This window comes from Eleutherodactylus coqui, chromosome 2 (assembly GCF_035609145.1).
Source record: "Eleutherodactylus coqui strain aEleCoq1 chromosome 2, aEleCoq1.hap1, whole genome shotgun sequence".
Classification (NCBI taxonomy): domain Eukaryota; kingdom Metazoa; phylum Chordata; class Amphibia; order Anura; family Eleutherodactylidae; genus Eleutherodactylus; species Eleutherodactylus coqui.
In genome coordinates this window covers 333,922,449-333,934,432 of record NC_089838.1, presented here as the reverse complement: position 1 = coordinate 333,934,432, position 11,984 = coordinate 333,922,449, and the positions used below count along the sequence as shown (strand labels likewise).

The 11,984-nt window shown below is 39.5% G+C and overlaps 1 protein-coding gene across 1 annotated transcript; it reads right to left on the bottom strand.

The window, feature by feature from the left end:
- Positions 1-2,096: 2,096 nt before the first annotated feature.
- On the bottom strand, positions 2,097-3,029 carry LOC136610374 (olfactory receptor 11L1-like). Its single transcript, XM_066589605.1, has one exon. It carries the CDS (start codon positions 3,027-3,029, stop codon positions 2,097-2,099), a length of 933 nt encoding a protein of 310 aa, XP_066445702.1.
- Positions 3,030-11,984: the final 8,955 nt, after the last annotated feature.

Genomic DNA, 11,984 nt, shown 5'->3' with positions numbered 1-11,984 from the left:
ATGTACGCTTTAAGCCAAAAATAGACAGTGTAAAATGAGTACAGGCTTGTTATATAGTGTGGATCGACGGGACATACACAGGGATATTTTGCGTACACTTTAGCAATAAATAGACAGAGGAAATGAGTACAGTATTGTTATATAGTGCGGATTGACAGGACACACACTAAGGGTATTTTACATATGCTTTAAACAAAAATAGACAGTGTAAAATGACTACAGTTTTGTTATATAGTGCGGATAGACAGGACACACACTAAGGTCAATTTGCACATGCTTTAAGACAAAAATAGACAGTGTAAAATGTGCACAGTCTTGTGGATCAACAGGACACACACTTGGGCCTATTATGCAAATGCTTTCAGCCAAAAAAAAAAAAAAAAAATGAAAAATGAGAGTTTTGTTAGTTCATATGTAGTTTGTGTACACCAGTAGCAGTATACTGTATAGAACCGGTAACAGTATGCAGTATACAGTCGGGATGCTTGTGAATGCTTTGTGCGCAAAACTGGTCCCAGGCAGCCAAACTGATGCTGCACAAAAGTGGAGTTGTAGTCCTAAAAAGGACTGTTGGGTTCTTTGAAGATGGATCCATGCTTAAACGCTCCTTCTATCCTACACTAACGCTCTCCCTCATTTACAGCAGCTCTGTCCCTCAGCTAATCCAGCCTCCATGTGAGGCGAGCATCAGGTGACCTGAGTTTTTATGATCCTAGGTCACCTGATTTGGCCAGCCAATCACTGCGATAGATGTGAACAGGGTTGGCACATCATAGCAGGAGGTGACAAAGCCTTCCCTGCTGCTAAACATGTGGGGAGAAGAGGGTGAAATTTTCTCAAACACTGCGTGGTGCTCACTCGAGTAACGAGTACTTTTGTGTATACTAATGCTCGAACAAGCATCAATCTCGGACGAGCACGTTCGCTCATCTCTAGTATCAACAATGGCATTTGTCATGCACTAATAATATTTGTCCTGATCTACAGATTTGTGCTGTTCCGACCAAAAATACCTTAAAATATATGATTTCCCTAGATCTTCCTACTTTGGCAAGTGGATGCCCAAGTGGATGCCATACTGAATGGAATAAGTCCTGAAATAAAATAAATAAATATAACCTACAGATCATGACATAATAACTAAATATACATAACAAGAAATGTTTCTAGAAGAAGACAATTTTCAGTGAAAGTCTGAAAATTCCTGGTCCTTGAGCACAATCTTGTCGTAGACATAAGAACCAGAAACTCTGCTTCAAATAAAGGCTTGTTAAAAGGAAGTTGCTGCAAAAACAGGTGAGGGAGGTGATTGATTTATACACCTAGCCATGTTATGTTGGTAATAAACATTTTGTGTATACAGCTCCTATGCAGACCTATGGTCTTCCATGGTTCCAGACTATAAGTAAACCCTGTATACTCTGATTCTGCAGTCATGCTGCCTTCAATATGTTCTTTTTACTAATTCTTAATCTATCATGTATGCTGTCAAGAGGTAGGCGTGTATCGGAACTTTATTGATCTGCTTAGGTGAGCTACCCAGACAAGAGGCCATTTACCAGGAGTTACACTAGTAGCTTCTGAAAGATATATTTCCAGCTTTGTTGCCAAATCTGACCCATGGACTACTCTTCGATTAGAGCTGTGGCATAAATTTCTGGCATATATGGTGTACAACCACAAGTGCCAACAGGTGCCACTACTAGATCCCCCTAATTTTCAGAATTAAATAGCTGACTAGATGAGACGCTGTTTCCTAGAAGGTATTTTTAGATTTTCTAACCTTCTAGAAGAAATAATTCTCTTGAGGGCTAAACATTATTCAAGCAATCCCCTCAGACGGTCATTTTCTCCTATTTCTCTCACTAAGTCGACATTCAAGAGAACTCACTCTACTCTATCTCCACTAGATGCCTAGGACTCTAAGAATAGTGGCCACTCCCCAAGAACCCCATTGAACTAATTTTAGTAAAAACAAGGATCACATGTACCGTTCTGCTCTTATTTTGATCCTTATAAAAAAGTTATTTCTTCTATTAATCTTACGGGTGAGAAATACAGTAAGTCAGCTGTGGGTCTTGTGACCACCTCATATATCAGACAGGACACTCCCAATTGACAACTTTTCTAAAGGCTTCTTTTATGTCTTTGTTCCTCAAACTGTATATAATGGGGTTTACCAGTGGAGTCCCCATAGTGTACAACAAAGATACAATCTTACTTATAGATAGAAAATGTCCAGATGGCAAAACATAAATGGAGAATAAAGTTGTATAAAACAGGGACACGGTAGTGAGGTGGGAGCTACAGGTGGAGAAGGCTTTATGTTTTCCACTGATTGATGGGATTTTTAAAATGACTTGTAGAATATAAATATAGGATACTAAAATGACTCCAAATGAAAGAAAGAGCACCATAGAACCGAGGAATATAACTTCTAGCTGAACTACAGAGGTGTCTGAGCAGGAAAGTGCTAATATGGGTGAGTAATCACAAAAGAAATGGTCAATCACGTTGGGTCCACAAAAATCTAGAAGACTAATTGTTGTTGTATAAATCAATATGATTAAGAAACCTAACAACCAGGACATGGCCACCAACTTGACACAAAATGTATTGTTCATCACACTGTTGTAATGCAACGGTTGGCAAATTGCTGAATATCGGTCATAAGACATTACAGTAAGGAGAAGACACTCTGAACATTCAAACACTGAGAAAAAGTAAAATTGTGAGAGGCAGCTTGTAAAAGATATTGTGATCGGTCCATTGATAATCATGGAAAGTGTTTGTGGGACGATATCTGTACTCAGCAGGAGGTCAGATAAGGAGAGGTGTTTGAGGAAGAAGTACATTGGAGAATGCAGCTTCTTGCTGTAGGACACCAAGGTGATAATCAGAAGGTTTCCACTAACAGTTGCAATGTAAATCATCAAAAATGTAGAAAAACATAAAAATCTAAAATTTTGGAGATTTTGGAAACCCAAAAGCATGACCTCAGAGATGAAGGTGACATTCTTTTCATGCATTGCCTGGATAACACCGAACAAAGATGTTTGAAACTCAACAACGAGAAGTTTCTTGAAGAGCTAAATGTGAACTTACATAAACAATATGGAAGGTGTTGTTAGCTATATGTAGTTGTGGCGGAGTTCAATTTGCACCGTTTGTTTTTTTGTGAGATATTACCTAAAGATTTAAGCGGTCCATAAACACAACATGGTTGTCGACCATGCAATCAGTTAGACTACAGTTATCTTCCCTGTCTTTCCATTCAGTGCACCTCTTTGACTTTGGCACCTCAGGTCAAACTTGGATATATTTATAGTTACAGGAGTGACTTACACTGAATGGCCACTTTAATTAGAGACCCCCATCTACTAGCATGTTGGACTTACTTTGGACTACAGAACCAAAGCGATTCATCACTGCATTGATTTTGCTAGATGTTGAAAGAATTCTACAGGATTATTGGCTAATGTGGACATGAGGCTTCTTTTAATTGCCACAAATATGATGCAGAAACTGATATGCAATTAGCAGCTGGCAGGCAGAGATTCATCAAGTCATGTTGCTTGTGCCAAATTCTGACCCTCCTAACAGCGCAGTGCAACAGAAATCTGGATCCATCTGACCAGTGCTTGTGCACTACTGCCCATTAGAGTCTCATCTTTCTGTTTCTCCTATAAACAATAGTGCTAGAACTGGTCATCTGCCGCTAGGAACCACTTGTTGTGCATTTGACATGCGAGTTGAAGCAACAGAATTGTATTCAGCTACTGTTAAAACTATGCAGCACCTGATGGTCAGAATGATTCCTGACATCCTCCTCTGACCTCTTTCAGTGATCAGTTGTCTCCACCACAGAATCCCCTTTTTCTGGATGTTTTCTCTCGATCGTGCCATTCTCATTATACTTTCCACACAATAACATGTGAAAACCCCACATAATTGGTAGTAAAATCCTGGCCCCAGCTAGTCTAGCACTGATGACCAGGCCTCATTAGAGTTCAGAAATGAAAAATACTGGGCCAGTTTCTAAAATAATCTCCTCCTTTATTTACATATTAACTATAACATCCAGATGAAATGTATCTGCATGTAACTCTATGCCCCTAGAGTGGAAAGATACCTTTGAGGGTTTTTGGAAGTCCATAAAAGATGGAAAGGATAGGTTCTAATGGTAAAAGATATTCCATTTGTTTATCCATAAAACCCCTAGACTTCTCCCTTCTAACAAAATATTTCTCAAATTTGCCTGGCTTTATTGGGCGGGGTCAGATATAAGATTATGATAAGTGTAAATGTCATCCAATATGCCATGGACCAAGTTACTATACAGCTTTGCATCATTATAACAACTAGTCCCTCTTTATCTGTTTTTGAACCCCTTAATGCTATATGACGTATGTTTGTGTCCTGTGTGGCTGGTGCTCAGAAGCCGAGCCCATACCATGCACTTTTGAATTTGCAGAATTTACGGTGGAATAGTGTAGGCACATTAAATAAGAACACCAACCAAATACAATTTAGTACATCCAATCCTTTTTATTTTTGCATATACATTTTTATTGAGCATAAATGATGTCGTACATAATACCATGTACTGTAAAGTAACATAAAAATATGCTTTAACGTTCCTTTCTCATGAGAGCATAACAAAGATTAGAATATTTTGGTTATATAATGGCTAGATGAGAAAGACTTAAATATTATTGCTGTAAATGTTTTCTGGGAAAACTCCAAATGAGACGCACACTCGGAAAGTGATGTTGCTAAGGGCTTTTTCACATGTGCGCTGTTTTAGTGCTGATGAGGTGAGTCAAAAAATCATATCTAAAAGAATGCATGATTTCCTATAGGTTCTTTCAGATGAGTGATTTTTTTGATCGCCGCGGAAATCTTGCATCAAAAGATTTTTTTGACGCAGAGATTTCTCGCCTCCAAAGATTAGGACATGTCCTGTCTTTTGACGGCGCAGCGCTGGCGACTGCCATAGACTCCTATGGGAGCCGTCCGGCAAAGGGAGGGGAGGGTGGGGGAGCTATTCTTGCTAATAGCAGCTGTGACATGCTCGTGGCTGCTATGCATTCACGTGATTTAACGCTCAGATAGCTGCGCTGCTTTAGCGCGGCTATCTGAGTGCTGAAGCAGCGCTCAGACTGGGCTCATGAGAAAGAGCCCTAAAGCAAATTACCTATTCCAATTTTCATCACTGAAAGATTTCCCCAAATATTTCCCCCAATGTTCCAAACATGGCATTTTTTTCTTTTAGGAGTAGTCTTATTAAGTTAGAAAAGGCTAATTTGGTAATCCTTATTATCACCCTATTAAATTTGTGATAGTTTTACATGATTTCCAGCATGGAACGGAACAAGAACTGAAGTTATTGTTTGATGAAGAATTGAGTTCTGAGCATGAAATAACGGCCAGTAAATAATCTTAATAAACAACAATACAAATAATTGAAACTATCGAGAGAAAACCATAATCTAATCATTAACAAAGGCAGATAATCAGGGGGACTGATTGTTATAATGGATGCAAAGCTGTATTGTGACTTGGTCCATGGCATATTGCATGACATTTACACTTATCATAATCTTATATCTGACCCCGCCCCACAATGCCAGGCGAAATACAGAAATATTTTGTTAGAAGGGAAATACCGAGGGGTTTAAAGGGAATCTGTCACCTACTTAAAGCACCATAAACTAAGTCACAGAGCTGTCAGGGCTGATGACAACGAGCAGGGTGCTGCCTTTTTCATACTCACCCGCTTCCTGGTTCCCGTGGTGCTCGCCTGTAAAGTCTGTGCACCAGGCAAAAATCTGATTCTTTTCAGAGTCCTCTGTGTGCTCTTCTATACAAGTCCATGGGAAAGCGCAAGCATAAGACTCTGAAAAGAGATAGCTTTTGGTCCAGTGTGCAGACTTCAGGGGCGGGTATTGCCAGAACCAGGGTGAGTATAAACAAATGCAGCACCTGGCTCCCTGCCACCTGCCCTAAGAGCACCATAGCTTAGTATATGGTGCTTTAGCAGGTGAGAGCTTTCCTTTAACAGATAAACAAATGGAACATATTTTACCAGAACACCCTACCCATATTCAATGGACTTCCAGAACCCCACAACAGTATATTTTCACTGCAGGGGCATAGAGGTATGTGCAGATACATTTTATCTTGATGTTATAATTAATATATAAATAAAGAAGATTATTTTAGAAGCTTGCCCAGTATTTTTCATTTCTGGACTCGCAGTGGGACCTTTCTTTGGAAGAACTATGGCTGATTACTGGTTAATTATTAAGGAGCGGTGAGAACTTGATGTCATATTTTCCTGTGAATCTCATTGGAAGTTGTTTGGATTGCTGGATTTTCCCATACAATGTGGATTCACAGTGATCAATGGAAAACTTGGCCCGTGATTTATGCTGCACGCCGGAGACACAGCTCGAATTTCCATACAGAAAAGCGAGAATTGTGAGAAGTCCCGGGGCTCTAATGCAGCGGCAATTTGGTGAATGTGATCAAAATTCTGAGGGAGTGAGAGGTAGTCATCTGGGTGAACTCTGCAGAGGGCTCCGGAGATAATCTGATTTTGTAAAAACAGGGAAACATTTTAAAGCTGTGAGATGATAAACAATTTGGATGAGAAGTTGGACACCACCTTTAAGGTTTATGAGAACTTATTTCCCACTCTGTACCTTCGGTTATATTTGAAGTTGGTTAATGTAATAAGTGTCCATGGATGATGATTGGTTTTGGTCATAAGTCATTAGGCAGCATTTCAGATATGTGATTAATCAAACAAAACATAAAAATTCCCTTCTTCCTATTTTAGAGCTTTACGTGCCTCATTTACGTCCATTCAGACTTGAATCTTACTTCAGCTACCATTGTCATAAATAGTATGAAGTGGTCACCGACTTTCAGCTGGTCAACATGTAATAGTGAGATGCATTGAAATGTCTATCATTGCATTATCACATCAGTTATGCTGAATGTTACCTGGTCTTAAAACGCTTTCTTATAACAGATACACCAAAACTCACAAGACAACAAATCCTCACCCAAAAAATAAATCCAACAAAAAAAGGTCTAAGAAACCGCCAAACTGATGATTGTCTCAAACTTTCCAGTAATGATGGTTGAAATAACCCTAAATGACATAAATAATGTGCATTCACCCATGCCAGCAGAATGTTCCATGTGCGCCGTGCAATCTCTCAGCTCTTTCTTATATAACACAGCAGATATCCCAGAGGAAAAACATGAGTCTCCAGAGGAGAATCTAATGAGATGATTTATGCCATATAACTGGACCATTGGGGTCAAAGAGAATGAGAAAAAAAAATGAACATCAGACAAAAGCAAGAATGTGAAATAAAGGAAATTATTGTACATGCCTAAAACACATTGAAGAAAGTTAGATAAATAAAGTGTAATAAATTATCTAGAGTTGGAATCAAAATTTTGATTGCAACCGTGTCTCATTATCTGTAATGCATCCAGGAAGTCCTCATACTCTTTCACTTATTCTTACATTTTGTTATGTAAAGGGCCTTGTTTTTTCCATCATTCTGCACTTAATACCCCATAATAACAAAGTGATAACAGAATGCTACAAACTTGGTAAAATATTTAAAAATGAGAAACTAACATTTTGAATTGACATAAGTATTTACACCCTAATAAGGAAAATGGAATAAATCCTCCACAGTGCCACCTATTGAAAGGCAGCATTCCTTCAAGCCAAAGACAGACTTTTTATATGCTCTCTCTAAGGAGAAAAGATAGCGTTTCTGACCCCCGTCCCAGGCCTCTCACTAGCAAAGCCAGACTCCTACTGTACACTGATGAGGGGCAAAAACCCTGAAACAGCTGTATGTACATGGAGTCTAGCTTTGCTTGTAATTCCTGGTCATTGTAACAAGGCTTGTATAAAAAGTCTGACTTTGGCTTGAAGGAATGCTGCCTTTCAGTAGGTGGCACTGTGGAGGATTTATTCCATCTCCCTTATTTACATATTACCCAGAGGAGCGTGCATGGCCATTTTAGTCTCCTTACTTAGTTTATACTTGCTCTCCCTAAGGAGAAAAGATAGCGTTATTTACACCCTGTACTCAGTACTTAGCTGAATCACCTTTGGCAGCAATTACAGCCTCCAGTCTTCTTCGGTATGATGCCACAAGGTTTGCATACTTAGAAGCTCTGTCAGGTTGGATAGGGACTGTCTATGAATAGCCATTTTCAGGTCTTTTCAGATACGTTTGATTGGGTTCAAGTCAGGGCTCTGGTACGGCACTCCTGTCTCCCTAAGCCACTGCGGTGTTGTCTTGGCTGTGTGCTTAAGGTCATTCTGTTATTGGAAGGTGAAGGTTTAGCCTAGTCTGAGGTCATTTTGTGTTCTGTATCGGGTTTTTATCATCTCTGTACTTTTCTCCATTCAGCTCTCCATCAGCCCTGACTAGTTGCTCTGTCTCAAAGCATGATACTGCCACCACCATGCTTCACTGTTGGGATGGTTTGGGGTGATGGTTTCCTCCAGTTATAACACTTAGAATTGAGTTCATCAGAGCAGAGAATCTTATATCTCACAGTCTGAGAGTCCTTTAGGTGCTTTTTGGCAAACTCCAGGTAGGCTTTCATATGTCTTTTTCTGAGGAGATGCTTCCTTCTGGCCATTCTGTCATAAAGCCCAGATTGGTGGAGTACTATAGTGATGGTTTATCCTCTGCTAGTAGTTCCAGCCTTAAATATTTGATTTAGAGATGTAGTTGCCACTACTAGGTGATTCAGGTTTCCAAAACCAGCATGGATGGTCAACATTTTGTGAAATTCCTGGTCCACCCCTTTAATTTCATTTTCCAATGCTAAAAATCTATTTCCTTAGGAACTATATGTAGTAATAAGCCATGGCGAATTCTAGAAACCTTTTTATCAAGGTTCTAGGTGCCATTAATGTTCTGGTATTGTAGAAAAAAATTGCATGAAATTTTTTACAATAGCTTTTGAAATTATTGGGATTTAAGGTAGGGAATTGATATCAGAATTGGTCTTGAGAGCAGTAAATCGAGTTTTCGAAATGTTATATTATTATAAGCTATTATTAAAGAAATATTTTACCAGTAGGCAACCTCACATGAATGTCCATCCTGTTATAACAGAACATCCACTTGGACAGGAGCGACTATTACTGAGCAGCTCTCTATTCTGGGGCATAGATGCATCTTCAGCGGAGAAACCTGCCATTTATGACATTTATATTCCCTATAAGGGTTGATTAAAATCTTGGCACAACCTCTTTAAGTAAAGTGGCTTACATGAATGTCCAAACTGACCCTATGAAATGTCTTTTTGGCATCTGTACCAAGGAGACCTAATGGGGTCTTTTATGTTTATATAGAGGAGGAGTAAGGTTTTCTTGAAATTTTCACCAAAGTTTATAGAAAAGCAACCATGTTCTGGATATTTGACAATAGGGATGGAAGTCAAGACCAAAGACACTGTCTTTGGTGAAAGTAGACAGCAGTGCAGCTTTTTCTTCTAAATAGTATGTGGGTCTGAATGGAGAAAATTCATTATTTTGTTTTAATGTGTATAATCTTCCCTCACACCCAGAATCAAAGAATTTTATAAAACTCTAAAAATTCCCAGGTAATATTTTGTATGCCTTGAGAATTTTTACATCAGATTTCCTTATAGTATGAATATCTGAAGCCTCTTGTCTTAGCTTATTAACAGAGGACATGTATTTAGAACCTTTATCTCCATGGCCATAGAGCTTATGGAGATTAGCTTGAAGAATTTTTGACAAGATTATCAGCAAATCTTTAAATTGATTTCTCATATTTTATAGTTCTTGCTAAACTTGCAGAGCTTTTGATCTTTGTTGAAACATTCATACATCACAGAAAGGGAAATATAAAAACATAAAAACAATCACAGAAAACGGCCATTACTTACTGAGTAAGGAGTGCAGATAGATGCATCCTCTTACCATGCAGGCAGCTGACTACCAAATGAGGGAGCTAATTGCACCTGTGCGGGACACCGCTGAGACAGCCACTCACACTGCCTCTTGATATAACAGTGAGACGAGGATAGCGCTCCAGAGGGTGAGAAGAGATAAAAGGGTGAAGAGACTATAAAAGAACTCACCCGACGACACCAGGCTAATATAAAAAAAGGCTCCGGTACGTCACAGTCCAAGATGGCATATAGCTCTAGTGGATATCCGTTTTTTTCCACCAAGGTCCAAATGTAACAATAAGCACTGGTCAAATTAAGACATCCTAAGGAGAGCGTCGTGGTAAATTCCAGGGGTGAAAGTTTGCAACCATGGAATAAGAATGAGTAGCAGCAAAGTAAAACAAAAAAATTACCAGCGGTTCCAGTGCAAATGGAATGAGAAACAAAATGGTACAGAATTTTTTATAGGAAAAAATTCCACTTACTTCACAGGGGTGCCTTGTAGTTGGCACCCCTGAATCCCAGAATGCAGGCAATTATCGTAGGTACAGCAAGGAAATGATCTTTTATTGTAATGCGACGCGTTTCGGCCTGGTCACAGGTCTTTCTTAAGCATAATAAACATACAAAAAGTCACCGTATTTATGCCTAACACATACCTTCTATTGGTTCATTACCTCCATTACCCGTCCGTTCAGGGGACGCCATTTGGCCATTTCTGATGACGTCATGAACCAGCATGGTCAGTGGAACGCAACGCTGCACCCCATGAGGTTGTCAAGTAACACCACCCCCCCCCTTCCCCGTCAGAGATGATGTAGTGTAGGAACTATCTGGAACTATCTTTTGGGAGATATATGGCGGCGGCTCCCATAGACTTCTATAGGAGCAGGGGGGAAAAAGGGAGGGGGAGGCATTTTTGCAACATCCAACGCTGCAAAAAGCTTACAGGTGCCTCTATGTAGGTATTGGAAGGCATCCCGAGGATTTATGCTGAGCGAGTATTTTCCGGGTTGTGACATATTTTTTTTAATAAAAAACCATGCTAACGGTCGTGTGAATGGATGATAAAATGCTAATTATCTCTGGCCATTAACGCGGAAAAATGCCCTTTCGCGCGAATTTATTGCGCTGGCAATAAAACGTAAAAATGCATACGATCATGTGAAAGTTTTTCACGGGGGGGGGGGGGCAGTAAAAGTCTAACTAGAAAATTCAGCCCTATTCACAGGAAAGACTTATGCTAAAATAATAATCTTTATTAGAATAATTTAAAAAGAGACAGTAGACTCAGGGCACAACACAAAACAAAGAGTTGGGAAGGATGTTGCAGCCACTCAAGAGTGGTCAAGCCACCAGGTGGCAGCGCTTCCGACCAACCTAGGACAAGATGTCGTTAGCTACAAAAATACTCTTGTTAGAGAGATATACTTATTGGGACTAGAACTATGGATCGTGTCACTGTATGGAAATGATAAATCCTCAACCAGAGGATAAGATGATCATACACTTTGTTCAGATATTTCAGTCAGACCGAAACTGATGATAGTGTCACGGTCACGTCTCCATATGTAGCTAACGCAACAAAATACTTAGTAAGGACTTGCGCGTCCTAGTGCAAGAACTACAGAATTTTCTCACTAGGTACACTATTCTTAGGTTTATTGCATCACACTTTTGGTCTCGGGTTATTGCATCGTACTATAATCTCGACGCGTTTCACCACTTCGTAAATGTGGATCATCAGGAGTGATAGTACTAAATAAGTCGTATAATTTGCAAAGGTGAATCACTGTGCTCAAGGTGAAGAGCCAGGTGATGTATACCAAAGTTATGAGTCTTAGATGCAATATATGCTCATGCTAATGCCTATGAACAAAAGTTGCAAAGATAAATCACTGTGCTCAAGGTGAAGAGCCAAGTGATGTATTTCAAAGTTGTGAGTCCTAGATGCAATATATGCTCATGCTAATGCCTATGAACAAAAGGTAAGACGGCTTCTAGAAAAA

Coding starts and splice junctions, on each gene's coding strand:
- LOC136610374 (XM_066589605.1), bottom strand. CDS start 3,029: ATGCATGAAAAGAATGTCACCTTCATCTCTGAGGTCATGCTTTTGGGT.